Source organism: Cydia splendana, chromosome 4 (genome assembly GCF_910591565.1).
Source record: "Cydia splendana chromosome 4, ilCydSple1.2, whole genome shotgun sequence".
NCBI lineage: Eukaryota > Metazoa > Arthropoda > Insecta > Lepidoptera > Tortricidae > Cydia > Cydia splendana.
This window is the reverse complement of record NC_085963.1, coordinates 986,868-1,005,928: the sequence shown is the minus strand read 5'-3', so window position 1 is coordinate 1,005,928 and position 19,061 is coordinate 986,868. Positions and strand designations below refer to the sequence as shown.

Here is a 19,061-nt window from a genome sequence, read left to right as displayed (position 1 = left end):
AAAAATTATTTGAAATCCTTACAATAAGCTCTTTCATTTGATATGTAACATGATATAGTTTGAAAAATTTTTTTTTTCATTTTTTCATTTACCCCCCAAAAGTGGCCCCCATGTTTAAAATTCATTTGTTTACGTTACATGTCCGTATTCGGGTCACAAACTTACATATGTGTACCAAATTTCAACTTGATTGGTCCAGTAGTTCCGGAGAAAATCGGCTGTGACAGACGGACAGACAGACAGACAGACAGACAGACAGACAGACAGACGCACGAGTGATCCTATAAGGGTTCCGTTTTTTCCTTTTGAGGTACGGAACCCTAAAAAGAATAAAGTAGAAAAGACTAAAAAACGTATTTTTGTTTTTTTTATAATTACCAATTTTTTTTTTAAGTGTTGCAGGAATCTGAAAACAAAAAATTTAGTCGTAAATCTATACTTATTACGTTTAAAAAATATATAGTTTATTATAAAAATCTGTTGATAAATGGGAGATAAAAAATAATATTGAGCGTGGGTAAGAGTGATCTCATATGAAGGTCGGAAGGTTACTTATAATTTGTTCTACAATCGTTTATTTTTTTTAGTTTTTCGTAAATAACTCGTAAACGGTAGCCCATAGCAAAAAATATATTTTACGTAAATAATCTATTTCAGATTCGTCATAAAATAAGTGCTACTTTTTTTCGCTAGGATCAATATTAAAAAAAGATATTAAAGGAAGAAAATAAATACTAAGGTCCCCTTTTTTAGTCATTCGTAAATAACTCGTAAACGATGGCCAATAGCTAAAAATGTTTTATTACATGAATAATTTACTTAAAATTTCCTTAAAAAAAGGAAATTGTAGCACTTATATTATAAGAAATCTGAAACAGATTATTTACGTAAAATATATTTTTTTGCTGTGGGCTACCGTTTACGAGTTATTTACGAAAAACCAAAAAAAAAAAAACGATTGTAGAACAAATTATAAGTAACCTTCCCACCTTCATATGAGATCACTTTTATCTCCCTGTCGAGCGTAGTTACTGTGGGGCTCGCAGATTCCGAAGTCAGGAACTCGTACACGACGGCTGGAACGCGCTGGCTGGCTGCTGCAGATTACCTCCAGATTACCGCACCATTACCGGGGCTGTGTAGGGTGTTTAATGAAAACACATTTGTTGATTATAAGAAAACTTTGGAGAGTGTTGGGAGGCTGGTGCCTCTGTGGCTATTGATGAGTGAGTGACAAGCATCCAGGGTGGGCGCGTATATATAGGCGCGCGCGGCGCGATCCCCACCGTGGGTACTCTAGGCCACGCCTACTCAAGGCGTGGGTGTTACGTGCAGAGTAAGTATTTTATTTATTGAACCAATCACAGTAGCGTATTACAAATGTTTACAAAATTAGGGAAAAAAGGTAATATTTAATTGGGGAACAATAAAGACTTATATCTAGACACGTGACATAATAAAATAATAAAAAATAAGACACAAGTTACATGGTAAAATTAGACACAAGTTACATGGTAAAAATAATGACAATAAACACACAAAAATAGATTAACATAGAAGAACGATTAAAACTAAACATGTATGATTAAAAACTAGCTATACACGACAATCTCCCCCACGTGTGTCAACACCGTCTGATTGCGAGGAGTATATAGGTATAAGCCGGGAAACTGGGCGGCGGACGTCACCTGCGCGGGTGCGAACAATGGCTACTCTTACCTGGCCATCAGGGCCGGGAAAGAGTTGTGCGATTACGCCTCTAGGCCATGTTCCTCGTGGCATGGAGCTGTCCGCTACGATGACTACGTCGCCTACATGTAGTTTCTTCACGTTCTGATGAGCACCGGGCCGAGGGAGGAGGCTGGGTCGGTATTCTCGCTGCCAGCGCCTCCAAAAATGGTCGGCTAAGGTCTGCGCTGTCTTCCATGACGAGAGTGACATAGTCGCGTCTGTGAAGACGCCCAGTGGTGACATTGAGCTCGATCGCCCGATGAGAAAATGGTTCGGCGTCAGAGCTTCGCTGTCTAGGTCTGGATTCACTGGTGTCAACGGTCGAGAGTTGACTATGTGCTCGGCTTCCAGCAGTAATGTATGCAGAACTTCTTCGTGAGGTGCTCTCTCTTTGAGTGTTACCTTTAGTGACCTTTTCACGCTGCCTACGAGCCGTTCCCATGCACCGCCGGCGGAAGGGTTGCCGGGCGGTATCTTTTTCCAGGTTATGGCTCGCTCGATCAAAAATGGCTTTAAAGTGTCGGGCAGCGTCTTCTTGGCTTCTGCCAGTTCTCGCTCTGCGCCGTAAAAGTTGGTGGCGTTGTCAGAGTAAAGAACTGTAGGCGTGCCGCGTCGCGCTATCATTCTGCGCAAGGAAAGTATCATAGAGGATGCCGAAAGTGAGGCGGCAAGCTCTAAGTGCACAGCGCGTGTCGTGAGGCATGTGTATAGTACACCCCATCTCTTTTCGCGGCGGCGGCCTATTGTGATTTGCATAGGGCCAAACAGGTCTACGGCTGCAGCGGTAAATGGCGGTTGATTCGCCTGGAGCCTCTCTGGCGGGAGGTCGCCTACAGGAACCTTGAGTGTGGTTCCTTTATAGGTCCGACACCATTGGCACTTGTTCGCTATATAGCGAATATTACCGCGCAGCCCGATAATAAAATATCTCTGCTTCAACTCGTTGATGACGGTTGCGTGGTTGCCGTGGTCGAAGAGCGCATGAAAATGATGTATTAGCAGCTTGACGAAGTCTTCTTTTGCGTGTAGGACGGGTATGTGCACGTCTTTGTCAATTCTAGCGTTTAGCACTATGACTCCGTTCTTATCAAGTTGTATTGCTATCTTATGCAGCGGAGACTTCTTCGGTAGAGGCCGCCCAGTTTCCAATAGCTTAATCTCCTCTGGAAAGGCAGCATGTTGACTCCGGCGAATTAGCAATATCTCTGCTAAATTTAAATGCCCCTTATTCATTTCTGTATCTGTTTTCTTAGATAGCAGTGAGGCTTTAAATACCTCGGCGGCAACCAGAACCCTAGCGGTGGCGCGAACTAGTCGTACGAACTTTGAGAACCTACTTACCTCCGGCAGGTACTCAAACTTACTTTTCGCGACACCTACTGAGCATACGAGTTTGTTGACGCGCTCTTCGCCCGTATCGGCGACGGGCGTTGGCGCTTTTTCGGTCGGCCAATGCTCTTCGGGTTTACGTATAAAATCGGGCCCTATGAACCACCGATGGTTCACTCCGAATTGCGCAGGTATACCGCGAGTCGCGTCGTCAGCCACGTTAGCTGCACTAGGCACCCAGCGCCAGTTGGCGGGGGTGGTAGTGTTCTCGATTTCTGCTAACCTATGTGCTACGAATGTTTTATACCTACGTGGGTCCGAACGTATCCACGTGAGCGCCGTTTTGGAGTCAGACCAAAAATACTTGTCCTTTATTACGTAATCTGACTCTTTGACTATGGTTTCCGCTAATCTAGTAGCTAGTACGCAGCTCTGCAATTCCATCCTCGGAATGCTAACTACCCGGAGAGGCGAAACGCGGGCCTTAGCGGCTACTAACGCGGAAGTTCTAGTCCCCTCGGGGTTGACGCTAACTAAATACACGGCCGCGGCATATATTTTTTCGCTCGCGTCGCAAAAAACATGCATATATGCCTCCCTATTAAATGCGGGCACGTGTCGCGGAATCTCTAAGTCTCGTAATTGTTGTACGTTATCGATGAACGATCGCCAGGCGGGTGCGAGTGAGACGGGTATAGGCGAGTCCCAACCGATTCCTGTCCTCCATATTTCCTGCATTAACGCCTTGCCTAAGACGGATATGGGGCTTACGTAACCGATCGGATCGAATATTGACATCGCGCTACTCGTTACCTGTCGCTTCGTTGGCAATTTCTGACCGTTAAGTACGTCTTCGGGCGTATTACGAAAGTTCACGTTGAAACCTAAGGTGTCACGCTTGTGATTCCATTTCAAACCTAAGGTTCGTTCGCTCTCGCTCGCGCCTAACAAAGACGTTTCCTCTTTGCTATTAACTACGTCAGAAATTACCGCAGGGTGGTTCGAAGCGAACCCGCGGAGTTCGAAGGACGCGCGCATGTTTAGCTCGTAAATATCGTTTACTACGCGTCTGGCGTGCTCCTCTGACGTGTCGAGGGCGATCAACATGTCGTCCATGTACGTATTTTTAATTGTTTTTTCAGCTGCGATCGGAAACTCAGTACTATGCGTTTTTGCGTTTTCGTTTTTGACATATAACGCGGTTGTCGGCGACGCTGCCGATCCAAATATAAGCCGCTTCATTCTGTACTCTTGTGGAGGAGATGTACGGTCTTCCCCCCTCCAAACGAAACGTAACGCGTCCCGATCTCGCTCTACTATTTCGATCTGTAAAAACATCTCTTTGACGTCGGCTATCACCGCGATTTTACCTTCGCGGAATCGCACTAATACGCCAAAAAGTGACTCTAACAGGTCGGGGCCGGCTAACAGCGCGCTGTTTAGCGAACGTCCGTATGCTGTAGCAGCCGCGTCCCAAACTAACCGCATTTTACCGCGCTGTGGGTGAAATGTGGGGAAATGAGCTAGGTACCACGTCCGGGGTGAGTCGGGGGGCGGGGGCGAGTTCATTTTCTCCGCGTAACCTTTATCGAGCAAGTTGTTCATGTGTTTCGTATATTCGGCTTTCAACTTTACGTCGCGGTCTAGTTTACGTTCTAGACTGAATAGCCGCTTTAACGCTTGCGCTCGGTTATCGGGGAGTTTTTCGTCGTCAGTTCGCCATAATAAGCCCGCTCGATACCGATTCTCCCCCGGTATCTTATCACACGTGGCTTTTAATAAGTCTAGCGCGCGTTGGTCGGGATCGGCCCGAGGCAACTTTTGCGAAACGCCTAACGATTCTATGTCGAAATGCTGTTTCATAAGCTCTAGAGCTTCGTCGTCCGCGGTTTTGGGCCGTGCGTGCCCTACAAAATTTACCGCGGCGCGACGCGTTCGGTCTGGGCCGTGTAGGACCCATCCTAATCTAGTTAGACTCGCGACGGGAAGGTTAGGCGGGCCGTCTATGACTTGCCGAGAAATGATGAGGTGCCAGTTATCTTGGCCTATGGGGTCATCCATTAATTACGTCACACGTTTAGGGGGAGGGAGGGGGTCAAGAAAATGTGACATATTGTGACATGGGGGAGGGGGGAGACACAAACTTTGTGACGTCACTTTAACTTCATCAGTAACCGAATTTTTTTTTAAATTATTTTATTCGCTGTACATTTAAATAACAAGTTTTTAAAACGATAATCGTTTTTATTCTTTTAATTTTCTTTCCTAAGCAGTTTTGGGTTATAAAATTACTAATATTTATATCGTCAAAAATATTTTGATAAAATATTAATAATACTTAGGTACCGTAGAGTTTCGTATCTTCGCCTGGATTTTGACACTTTTCCTAAAAAATCTCTCAAATTTGAAAGCATTTTAATCCGTTAAGACGAAAAAATGTTTTTTAGTACTCCCAACTATCAGTATACACCACTAAAACTTAGAATTTCATTGGTTAAGTTGGTCATAAATGGCCCCAAAGGGAATAGGCGATGTTTGGGTATTTTTCCCAATCTTCGCCTATGGCATGCCTTGCCGCTAATACTTACTTTTCTGTGACTTACACATGTTAAGTCGTATCTCCTTGGAATGTGCTAATATACTATGAACCTTAACTACACCAGACTAGGCATATTTTTAAAAAACGGGGTAGTAGGCGAAGTTTGGTAACAGTCTGAAGTTGTTTCATACATTTTCTATAATGAAGCTAGGGCTGCCAAAAATTAACCAACATGCCAAATAAAGGGGAGTAATGGTTTATAAGTTAAAAAAAATATTATTTTTAACAGAATTGTATAATTGTTGTAAAATTGTTGTTATTATCGTAAGTGACAGCAAATCAACCTTATTTACACAAAGTGAGACATAAAAATACCTATTTGGTACCTACTCAAATGTCGTATAATATTTTTTTTTTTTAATGTGGTACAAAAAATTTGTCAACCCTAGGGGTAGGCGAAATTTGGCAACAAGATGGACGCAAAGTACCCTCACCAATGTTTTATCCAATTGTGACTTCTAGACGTAAGCTAGCCGTTAAATAATAGTTTCATATTGAAAAGAAATAGTTATAGGATATAATCATGTAAAAAGTTTATCGTTACCGGGTCCAAATCACCGTTTAAAACTGAAGTTAAAACACTGGTTCAAAAAAACGTGTGGTCGGTGTCACGAAAAAACCCCACTAAAGTTCAACTGTGTGAAGTTAGCCGCAGATTGTTCGAAGAATGTTGATACCCGTGAAAAATACTTTGTATTTAGCAGTTTTATGTAAGGCTTACATTAGAAACATTTTGTTAATGGCAACTTATGTCAAACTAGGCGAAAATAGGTAGCGCAGGCAAAGATACGAAACTCTACGGTACTTACTTAATTCGATTTGGCGATTTCGGAGAAAAAATGTGACGTCACACTAGGGGGGAGGGGTTTGACAAATGTGACCAAATGTGACAAGGGGGGGGGCGGGGTCAAAAAACCTAGAAATTCGTGTGACGTAATTAATGGATGACCCCTATCACGATAGTAGGTACTGACGTCGGGTAACTTAACTCGTCCGCGATTTTTGACAAATGTTCGCACTTGTCGACTAAGTCACGTGGTACGCCTTGCGAACCTATACCTATATCGCCTATCGTGAGCACCTCCATTAACTCCAAATGTCGGCTACAAAAACCCCTAATCGCGACCTGTAGTGAATACGAATCAGGGTCTGTGACTCTGCCGCCTATTCCTTCAATTTCTAGCGTCTCTCCGCGTACACGAGGCGCGATTTTGTCAGCTGTCTCGTGCAGCATTAAAGTCATTGCCGCGCCTTCATCGAGTAGCGCGAGGGTTTGTACGGTACCTAAAGGTCCCGACACCTCCACAGGCATGACTTTAAGATACGTTTGCGGGAGTCTAATATTGTTTACAGATACGGCCGGCGTACTGTTACCGTTCGCGGGCGCGGCCGCGTTCAGTCCGTGTAACAGCTTACTGTGTCCGGCTTCGCACTGATTTACACCGCACGCGACGTATTTACACTTAAACGGCCTACGGTGATTCACGTCCAAACATCTGTAGCACAATCTAGCACCCTTCACCAGATCCCAACGCTCAGATATCGTTGCGGCTAAAAACTTTGAGCACGCACTGACTTTGTGCTCGTTCCCGCTCTTACAAATGGCGCATGTGCTGCGCGAGACAGGGACGGACGATATCTGCTGTTTGGGTCTAGCTCCGGTTGACGCGGGTTTTTTTTTATTGTTATTTTCGCGTGGTTTTACTTGTGCGACAGTATGTTTACTACGCGATCTACTCTCCGTTTCGCGTGGGTAATCTTCGTGGAAATCTGACTCCGAGCCCGTGCTACAGTCGCGGGAGAACGCGGGGACGCGAGATCTAGAGGGAGCGTTGCTCGACCGCCTAGGTTCGTGTTCAAAAGATACCGTGTTCACTACAGCTCGCGATCTAGTAGCCGGTCTGCGGTTTACGCGTTTGGCTGCAGTACTAATATCGTTGAGAAACTCAGATAAAGCGGCTAAGCCGGGAGTTTCCGAATTAGTCTGCCTATATTTGGCCCATTCGTAACGCACTATCAAATTTAATTTGTCCACTATTTTGTTCACTAGTTCAGGCGCGTGCAAATATTTTTCTTGACGCAATGATTTTACGGTGGCGACGGCGTTCGCGATATGCGCGGCAAACGACGAGATATTAGCATTGTCTTCCGACAAACGCGGCATGCGTTTGATATTATGCAGCTCCGTAAGTACAATTTCCTCGGGGTCGCCAAATTGCCGTTCTAGCGCTTCCATAATTTCGTATGGATCCTGAACAGTGTACATGATCGATTTTACGGCCGTCCGGGCCTCGCCTTTAAGCGCGCGTCTGATTCTACTGACATTATTGACGGCACTAAACATGGGCGACGTGTCCTCGAACTCCGCTCTAAACGATATCCATTCGGTGATATCTCCGCCGAACGGGGGTAACTCAGGCGGCTTGTGATACATTGGCGGGTAGGTACCGTGTGGTACCTCTAAAAGTCGCGGTTGCGGTTTGCTGGCCCGGTCGGGCGCGGCGCGCGGCGCGGTCTCTTTCGGCGGCGGGATTTTTACGTTTTTACGCGCGATCTCGCGCTGTAGCGTCGCTTGTCGTTCTACCCAACTTCTAGTTCGTACCTCGGCCTCGGACTCGACACTGCCGCCGTCAGACTGCGCCTTAACTTGGGCAATCTGCAGCATTAACTTGGCAGTATCGGACTCTGCTTTGGCTACGACTAGAGCGGCTTTACGAACCTCGAGCTCTGCTAACAGCACGGTTAATTCACTATCGCGGTCCCTACTTACCGATTCGCGAACAGACCTAACTGACTCGCGAACAGACGGCGCTCGCGGCGGCGGCGCAACAACGGGTGGCACTAAAGTATTCGACCGACTGCGAACTACCACTGTATCGTTATGACGCTCGTCTGAGTGTACCGACTCATTTTCTTTCTCATCACTAGTTTTCTGGTCGCCACTGGTGCCTTTGCTCCACGTATTGGTCGCGCCGGACGTAGTATTGCCGGACGAGGGCGTAGGCGTGGGGACAGGCAGGTCCCGTTTGCGTGAGCGTAGTGATCTTCCGTCTTGCGACATCTTCTTCTTTCTTGATTTTTACGCACACAACACAACACAACACTTGACACACGCGGGGGGTCCCTAACTATATACAAATTTACCTGCCTAACGCCTATGCTCTGACGCTACCGAGCGCAGCGTCAGTGCCCCTAAGCGTGGATCCCTCGGTGCACTGAATCTCCCGCAATGGCTAAAGTGCAAGGCCTAGAGCGTTCGAAAACAGTGTGATGGTATCACCATGTGACACATGCAACTAAAGTTGCCAGGACACGTGAGTGGAGGCGAACCTACGACACTGCACGGTCCACCGGCAAGCCGGTAATGGTGGGTTACGGAAAAGGTTGGTATGGTAAGGTCTGAGCCGAAGCGAACTTCGGGGGCTCAGCGCGTTCGTTTTTCTTTGTTCTCCTGAATTAAGTATAGTTCTACTTAAAATTCAGCGCGTACTTGTTTCTTTCTTCATCCGGCTCGAAGGACCATAATGTCGAGCGTAGTTACTGTGGGGCTCGCAGATTCCGAAGTCAGGAACTCGTACACGACGGCTGGAACGCGCTGGCTGGCTGCTGCAGATTACCTCCAGATTACCGCACCATTACCGGGGCTGTGTAGGGTGTTTAATGAAAACACATTTGTTGATTATAAGAAAACTTTGGAGAGTGTTGGGAGGCTGGTGCCTCTGTGGCTATTGATGAGTGAGTGACAAGCACTGGATATCATTCGATACCTCTCTATTAATAGAGAGGTATGGGAGGCCGTGCCCGCCTTTCGGCTGCGACGGCTGTGGCGGGTCGCTCCCCACCGCGTGGGGAGGTCAGTGGACGTCAATTTGAGGACGTCAGTGCTGCTGGTGTAGGCCAGCTTTTTCGCCACCGATCGTTTATCCAACCCCGCGACCCCTAGCCCGGTGATACCGTTTGAGCGGGGCCGGGCATCGGGGACGCAGGGAAGGCGACCGGCAGCTTAGGCTGGCGTGTGTGGCGTGGTGCATCCGATGAATGAGTGTTGGGACTTGGCTTGGCTCCGCTACTGGTGTAGATGGCTCCGCTACTGGTGTAGAAGAGCTCACAAGCATCCAGGGTGGGCGCGTATATATAGGCGCGCGCGGCGCGATCCCCACCGTGGGTACTCTAGGCCACGCCTACTCAAGGCGTGGGTGTTACGTGCAGAGTAAGTATTTTATTTATTGAACCAATCACAGTAGCGTATTACAAATGTTTACAAAATTAGGGAAAAAAGGTAATATTTAATTGGGGAACAATAAAGACTTATATCTAGACACGTGACATAATAAAATAATAAAAAATAAGACACAAGTTACATGGTAAAATTAGACACAAGTTACATGGTAAAAATAATGACAATAAACACACAAAAATAGATTAACATAGAAGAACGATTAAAACTAAACATGTATGATTAAAAACTAGCTATACACGACACTCCCATTTATCAACAGATTTGTATAATAAACCATATATTTTTTTAAACGTAATGTAATAAGTGTAGCTTTACGACTATATTTTTTAATTTCAGATTCCTGCAACGCTTTAAAAAAAGAATGGTAATTATAAAAAAATCTAAAATACGTTTTTAGTCTATTCTACTTTATGTTTTTTTTTTGTTAGAAAGTGCATTGTTTTTGTTCTAAAAATAGATTCCTCATCCTTAATTTATCCGAAAATGATATATCACATGCCCTAATAGGTATAGTTTTAGAGAAATGTTGCTCCAAGTGAAGCGCGGCAGCGTCGAACTTCCCCCTCCCCCCCCACTAAATGAGAGGTGGCTCTCGATGTCTCCCGGTCTGTATCTGCTTAAGACCAGCTAAGAACCAACTGTGCCAAGTTTCAGCGCTTAGTCTCAAAGTGCAAGGTCCCCATACAACGGTGTGCACTAACAAACCAGCTACTAGGGATCAAAAATAATTGAAATCTTGTTCCGGAGTTGTAAAAGTCACGCTTGAGGCCTTAGTTAATATTAAGCTCAGCTCAACTACTTTACGTTAAGCACCGAAGGCGCTCAAACCTTTAATAGCTAGGAAAGCTTAATGCCCGGTCGAATCACTTCTGGTTTTCTCAGGAAAAATAGCGCATTTTAATAACAATGTCGAGACAGTAAAAAGACATTTTAGTCTGGGTAGACTTATTCGCTTCGTCTTAGTACCTACAGTTAGTACCTAAAGGATTCAACATAATTTGTTTAATGCCACGGATTGTAGTGTAGGGCTTAAGATTAAAACTCGGTCTAAAACATCTCAAGTTCCTAAATTTAGGGTTTTGTTTCGGGTAACTTTAAGATTCATATATTTTTTCTTATTATTTTTAGCTTTCGGAGGGCGTGAGAATAAATAAAATTATGTAACTGCCCAACATTTCTGACTAAGCTACCCTAAAAAGAGCCTTTGGCGTGTTATACTCGTAAAACCTATCACTATTTATTTCTATTCAGCGTTTGAAAGCGATCCTTGACAAATCGGCTTAACTTTTCTTCAAGCCCTTTTCTAAAAAAACCGCTTAACCGAACTTCTATGTATCGTAATCCTTCTTTTCTTTACACACATTCGCCGCTCGCGTGCTGGCCTGGCCGTATTTTACGACTAGGTAAGCTAAGAAACCCTTATCTCGTATAACCTAACCTACATTAACCTAGCTTAAAGAGTTTTCCACTTTCGACCTTACTTTTACACTTATTTAGTTGTTGTATTTGTAAAAATATCATGATGTGACCAAGTAAAGTAAACCTTGATATGCACCTCATGCGTAAAAAATGCGTCGAAATAATAACTAGTTTACAGAGTTAGGTTAGTTAATTTCAAAAATGAACTAAACTTGCTCGAAATGTACCGATTACTTAAATATTTGGTTTGACGCCCCATAATCGCCCAAAATTTACCGCGAGATTCCGCTATCGCCGCTCCAAGATGTGGTTTTACTTTGGCCCTATTGGTCGGTGGGAGGTCTTTGTCTAGTACCCACAACACAAGCCTTATTGAACTTACTGCTGGACTAGGTCGATCTATGTAAAATTGGGTTGATACGCCCTTGCGCCCAAGCATAATGCAGAGTAAAGGCTTGGCCACATACAGAGCGCGACGCAGCGCCGCGTCCGCGCCGCGTCCACGCCGCGCGACCGCGGCACATGCTAACAGGTTACCGACGTCAAACAGACTGCGTCCCGCCTAGGGCTTGCAAATATTCGAAACTTTCAAGTATTCAAATATTCGACTTTTTCTGACGGGATATTCGAATATTCGAATAATTATTCGAATATTAAAAAAAAATAAGAAAAGGAACGAAAATCGGTTTATTATCGTTTTATTCAAAAGCTTTTTTCACATATTGCTAAAATTAATAATATTTTGCAGAAACTTCCACTTAATCGACTAGATTTTATCATCCTACTCTGAGATGCCCACGTTTATAAAAGCAAGTAAAACGCAAAAATTAGACGTTTTCAATATTTCTAGATAAATCTTTTTATTATAAATGCGCCGTTGCGTGAATTGAATTAATATAACTTTAACCATCCAAACACGTATGTAAGAGAGAAAAGATTTTAGTAGATAATCACTAATCATTTTCTGATTTAAATTAACTTCTAGTCATTAAGGGGCCTGTAAAATGGCCTTTAATTCAATTGTATTTTGAATCTTTATTGACTTTATTTGTCTTGGCAAGTTTAGTTTTGATTCCTAATGGTCGGCTATTATATAAGTTATATAATTGGTATTGGAATATTTATGGGAAAAAGTTGGCTGACTACGGGGTGGATTATTCGTTAGCTAAAGGTGCATGGTTAGATTACCTAGTTCGGTAGGTTTGGTATGATCAAATTTGTGAATTGTGATAAAGGGCAAGGTTTAGACTTCGAATATTCGCTTAAGGTACGCTTGTACTCAATAAACAGAATGACCCTTTATCTTAAAACTTACGTAACGTTACTTGTACCTAGAAAAAGCATTAGCCGCACCGTAATAAAACATACTTTTAGATTTCGTTTTCTTTGAAATTGAGTTAGGTTTAACTGTATTCACGAAGCCTATTGAGAGGAATACAGTAAAAACATTATTTCCTTCGTATATGGGTACCTACCGTTCCTCATTCACTGTTAATACCCGGCAAAACACACAGAAACTGTAACTATAGCGGATGAAAATAGATTTTACCTAGTAATAAAAAATATTCGAATATTCGAAACCTGAACGGCCGAATATTCGAATATCAAAACAGGTCGAATATTCGACATATTCGAATATTCGAATATTCGAATTGCAAGCCCTAGTCCCGCCGGTATCACGCCCCGCTTCTGTCGCGCCCCGCGCCGCGCGGCCCCTTGCGTCCGCGCGGCGCGTTCGCAGCGCTGCGCCGAGCGAACGCGGCGGCCCGCCGCGTCGCGCAAGGTCACATCAGTAGGATCGGACGTTAGGCAGCGAGCGGTGCGCCGCGTTCCCGCGCGGCCGCGCCGCGTTCACGCGCGCCTTGAGGGCGTGTTGAGAGCGTGAGGCCGGTGCGATCGGCGCGCGCCCTGTTTGACCAGGCTTCGCGTCGGCATCACGCGGCGCGGACGCGGCGCTGCGTCGCGCTCTGTGTGTGGCCAAGCCTTAATACATATGCAGTGACATATGTCCTAGGCGTTGCGTTTGCGAATAAAATAAAGCTTTTACCCACACTATCTCGGTACTCGTAGAATAGGGAACGTGAAGACGATCACGTGGCTAGAAAAGTCTAAAACGAAATGTCTTAAGTAGATAGGTACCGTAAATAAGTACGGAGTAATGCAGAAATGCTTCTTTATTTGGCCGCTTGCCCACGTTTCCTGGCCCGGTAGCGTTCCGTTTTTGCATTATACATTCCTTTACCTTTCGGAAGTCGAGATATATTACTTTACCGCAAGCTTTAGCTACAATTAATTCAGAAATAGTTATGACCAGAAGTTATGGAGTCAGATTTCGTGGTTCAAATAGTGTTGTGTTTAAATTAAGTACATAGTTAGCCGCACATCAGCATCATATATTTTTGTATTTTCTTTTGTATCTGTACATTTTTGCACATGAACTAAAATCGCTTAAATCAGCAATATACACTTGAATTCCGTTGCACTTCCCGATACTCTGACCCATTTACCCGGAGCAATTATCCCGGTGATACTCGTACAATCGTGATATGCACGCGATCGCTCCGGGTCATTTTACGCTCAGCTGCAACTTCAACTGCACTTTCGTGCACGTATGTGTGTGCAATGTTTGAGCGGTGTGATGGTTAGTCATCTGTTTGTGTTTCCCATGTGGTGCATGTACTCAGCCTGAGGCATATACTGTCAATAACAGAACTAAATGATGTATACGAACACTGCTCAAAATTATCTACACACACGTTTAAAGGGGATAACACACTTCGGTTGCTGCTTCAGTAAATATTTTTGCTACACTTTAATTTAATTAACTACAAAACTACAATTCATGCGTTAACATACATTACATTACAATAATAATAAATACACATAGACTTCCTACAACTTTACACATAATATATAACAGGGTCATCATGGCCTTGAATATGTATAAAATCATAATTTTTATCCTTAACATGCACTTCAGCTATTTTATATAAACTAAAATTAGGTCAGTCAGTCACAACGATACCTACGGTCGGCTTCAACGTGGAAACGGTCACGTATAAGAACGTCAAATTCAACGTCTGGGACGTCGGGGGGCAGGACAAGATACGTCCGCTGTGGAGGCATTACTATACAGGTAAGGATAAATAAACTTATTTACTTATTCCTTTCTTATTTACTCCTCTGGTGCAGCGACCCAAAGTGTGTCTTGGCCTCCAACACGACTGCTCGCCACTGATCCCGGTCCTGTGCCGTTTCTCGCCAGTCTTCAACCCGGAGCTCGCGCAGATCAGCGTCCACCACATCCGCCCATCGATCTGGTCGACCGACCGGGGGCGTCCTATCGGTTTTCTCCCAAACGCTCTTTTCACCGCCCGATTCGCTCAAGATGGCCGAGCCACCGAAGCCTTTGTGCTTTTGTCACACTATATGATATTTTTCTTAAGCTCTGGTCGACGAAAACGTCGCTTCTTTTACCGTGGTAGATCACGATAGCAGTGCGTTAATCGCCTAAAGCATTTGTTCCCCCTTGGGCTTGTGCACAAATCACGCGAGGTTCGATAGGGGGGGTGGGATCACGAAAAAATCACGACAGATCACGTTGGGGGAGTATAACGAGACCTCACGTGTATTTTTCTACGGTGAACGAAACTAAGAAAAAATACCTAGGTACCACATGAGTAGATACTTTTTCTCGGTTTCGTTAAACATAAATCTTCACTCCGCACTTCAAAATAGCGAGTCTATTTTACGAAATTTTGTAGCGCGTGGCCTTGATTGATCGGATGGAAAAGTTTCAAAAAAATACACGTGTGGTTATTTGGGGTAGGGGGGTAGCCAAAAACCTCACCAAATATCACCAAGGGGGAGGGGGGTCAAAAATTAACCGAAAACACCGCGCGTGATTAGTGCACAACCCCCTTCAAGCTGTAGTTGCTCCCATCTCAAACTTCCAGTCTACTCATGTACACAATATTTCGAGTTACAAACTGAGTGTCAAATATAGTTAATTCAAGTCTATTCTACCGTTTTCGCAAGATCCCTGCTCCTATTTTCTAAAAATAAAATAGGTAATCCATAACCAAAATCAACCAAAAGGCACCCGATGTTTCAAGAGCTTCTAGCGTATGCTATTGTGATAAACAAGTACAATTGTACTTCCTGGTGTCACTTCCCTCGATTCATCCTCGGCACCTGCTCTGAATAAATCAACAGATTAGATGCACAACGCTCGTTTATAAATAAATATGATGTGTGTTGAACAGTTTTCTATTAGGCAAAGTGTTTTTGTTGCTTGTCTGTTTCTTTTAATGGCGTCTCTAATAAACCTTATTTTAGATCCCAGTTACTAAAAGAAGCTAATTTACGACCCAATCATCCTGCTTTATACCAATTTTCTACTAAAATAGCGGATTTGTGGGACTAATTGGGGCAAGCGAACTGTAGTACTAGTTATTACTAATCATCCCAATACTAGTGAAGACTCTTCTCGAAACTCGATCGGATTCAGAATTAAGCCAGCAGTCTATTACACTTCCACAGTTTCGCGCTAGTACACGTCCGTTTAAGAACTGAATTATTTAACTGTACCGCCTTATTCACTTATTCGTGAACATACCGTGCCGGCTAGTACTAACTTAACAGACTATATACCTTAACTCGTTGCCATAAGGTTTACCGGTCAGTTTATTGTGTCGGTACTAAAAACTGACCGGTCAATACATGCTGTTACATTCTTTAACATTGTAAGAGGCTTAAAATCTGAAATGCCTGTATATGTTTATATATTATTGCTTTGACCTTATTCATAGTATTCGTGTCCGTCATAATGTAATGGGTAGTTTGTAGGATTACTAACTATTCAAATGTGATTTTGAAGGTTAATGCGCTATACAAATAACTACATTTCACGGTAAAAAACATAACTTTTTTATGTCCATAATTTTTAGCTCTTTGAAACGAGGAGAATAATAATAAATGTTTGTGTTCTTACATCTTATTGTGGCATTCTTACAACGTGATTTTTACCATCCGAAATGGGGTCGGAAAAAAGGAATGGGCCGACCGCCAGTGACACTAGAAAGTTGGAACTAACCTTGTGCTCTGGTGTTTCTGTGGGGTTCTTGAAAAATAGAGTGTGTCAGCGACGCAGTCCCCTGAAGTTGCAAGCGCCCTTGGGTAAAGTTTGTCACCGCCAAAAATAATCACTCAAAATGTTTCACGTCCTGTTGGCCTAGCGCATGATTAGCGCGACAGTATCTCGTGACGAGACAGACTACCCGTCTTTTTCTAACTATGTTAATAAAAAAGGGACGGGTAGTCTATCTCGCTGCGAGATATTGTCGCGCCAATCATGTGCTAGCCCGGTTGGGCGGTAAAATCACGATATGCATGTTGCGTTCTAATAAGATTCGTACACATATTCAACAATTTTTGTTGTCATTCCAGGCACTCAGGGTCTAATATTCGTAGTGGACTGCGCGGACCGCGACCGCATCGACGAGGCGCGCCAGGAGCTTCACCGGATCATCAACGACCGCGAGATGCGCGACGCCATCATACTCATCTTCGCCAATAAGCAAGACTTGCCCGACGGTAACTCATCCACATTATCTTCTTCTGCGTTTCCTCATGACTGAAGGTCGCGACCACATGAGATTATTGTGTTGTGTATCGTTCTGCACGTTTTTCGGCCGTCCTTATTATAGGCGCCTGTGTATCTATAATTCTATATCTACCCAGCGGGTCGATGGTTGTCCAGTACGCCGTCCTATATCCACCAACATTATACCGGCGCTATCATACTCATTGTCACCAATTAGACCTGCAAAATGCGGTGAGAAGACGAGAGTTTAAAGCTGCTTCTATTTCAGTGAGGCAAGTCGCCATTTCTTCGTAAGTCGCTTACAACTTTCATCGGGTTTCTTTTCAGGCATAACGATCTTTTGAACTACCTATTTATTAGCAATGGCATAACTATTGGGTGGCAAGGTGGGCAAAACTTGAGGCCTGGAATTTGTAAAATCTTATCATACGAGTAGTAGGCTTGATGTAGTTACACCATTGCAATGCATTGCCAATTTAGCATGCCTTCCATACGACATAATGTATTAATAACCAAACCATTCTCAATTCCAGCGATGAAGCCCCACGAAATCCAAGAGAAACTGGGTCTGACACGTATCCGCGACCGCAACTGGTACGTGCAGCCGTCGTGCGCCACCACGGGCGACGGGCTGTACGAGGGGCTCACGTGGCTCACCAGCAACCACAAGTTATGAGCGCAGGAGTAGGCGGCCCGGCTGCCACGGTGACCTACCTATTTACTTTTCTGCTTTACGTCTTGAATTCAGAAACGTGGTTTTGTGTTTGGCGGCTCGATACATTCTTCGGAAACTGTATCCACCGATTCTATCGTGCAAAGACATTAAATACTCGCATACTAAGTAACTAATAAATACATGGTCAACACAACACACACATCCACATATTTTGTATGTGTATGCAAGTACTTTCTTTGAAATGGGTCGTGTTTTGGTGCGCTTCGTATCGATATCGAGTTATGTATATATTGAGGCGCTAGCGATCAAGCAATATTGAAAATTATCCTTAACACATTCACTGCCGACCCCATACCCGTAGCCGATCCCAGCGATTTCCCGCTTCATAGAGGGAAAAGACTACGATCAGAGAACCCGCCGAGCGGGTTCCCGGGACTCAATGTGTAAAAAAGGCAAAAAATCATTGCAAATTAAAATTATAATAATTTTCTTTTTTTTATTTCAGATGAGGATTTCGATGCCATTTAATTTAAGTACGCTGCCCGTGCCGTCGAATCTTGTAATTTCCTGAACCAGTGTCCAACGCGGGCCCATCGTGTAATAAACACTCAGTGTGGTGCGATATGCAAGACTGTCCGAAACAGCGAGGACTATTCAATTATTAGATATACAGATGTGCTGCGGAAAGTTTTCAAAAATTGCAAAAGGAAAATTTCAGAAGAAATAAATATTTCATTGGGCTTCGTTTCCACCAGAGATGTGCCAGGGATGTGTTTGTTAAGAATCCATAGAAAGGGCTGCGTTGAGCGATGATAGGTAAATGAAGTGACTCTTTTGGTTCTTAACACCTTCCTCGGTACGCATCTTCTCTGGTGGAAACGCAGCCTTTTCCTCTAGCCGCCCACAGAAGATCAAAACTTGTCAGGACATTGGAATTTTGGTTTATGAAAATAAAGATTCAAAACACAATGGAATGGAAGGCCCTTTTATAGGCCTCCGGGTGGCTAGCGGTTCCTCATACAAAATTACGAAAAGTTCCGAAATTATTCCACGTGGAAATTTCGCAATTTTAGGAAACTTTCCGATGTCACATCAGTGATTAGATAGTTTGTGAACTTTCACAAAAAAAATGAGAAATCAATTATTCCATTATTTAATTAAATTAGAGGTTTGTTGTATCGATTGATTTATTTTTTTGTATGTTTATTTAAATTACTTAGAGTAAAGATTTTTTATTAATTTAATGTGTACCTCCAATTTTGTATGATAGTATGGTAGAAATTCGAAGTTTTTAATGCATTATAGTAATCAATTGAATGTGGGTAGGAGTGAACGCAATATGTGTATTACTTAAGTAATAGCTATCACGCCTGCGCAATGGAGCTCTAGATGTTTTTGTATCTTGACTGTTGCCCTTTACAGTATTACATTACCTTTTTCCCTATAAAGGTTCCGTCACACA

At 43.7% G+C, this 19,061-nt stretch overlaps 1 protein-coding gene across 1 annotated transcript in view; it reads left to right on the top strand.

Annotated features, from left to right (window-relative positions):
* LOC134789641 (ADP-ribosylation factor 6) overlaps positions 1 to 19,061 on the top strand; it is a 79,872-nt gene extending 60,811 nt beyond the window's left edge. Inside the window, exons 4-7 of the mRNA XM_063760232.1 lie at positions 14,299 to 14,454; positions 16,767 to 16,913; positions 17,457 to 17,628; positions 18,105 to 19,061. Coding sequence (XP_063616302.1) covers positions 14,299 to 14,454; positions 16,767 to 16,913; positions 17,457 to 17,599 — 446 coding nt within the window. The 3' untranslated portion in view covers positions 17,600 to 17,628; positions 18,105 to 19,061. The remainder of the gene's footprint in view (positions 1 to 14,298; positions 14,455 to 16,766; positions 16,914 to 17,456; positions 17,629 to 18,104) is intronic.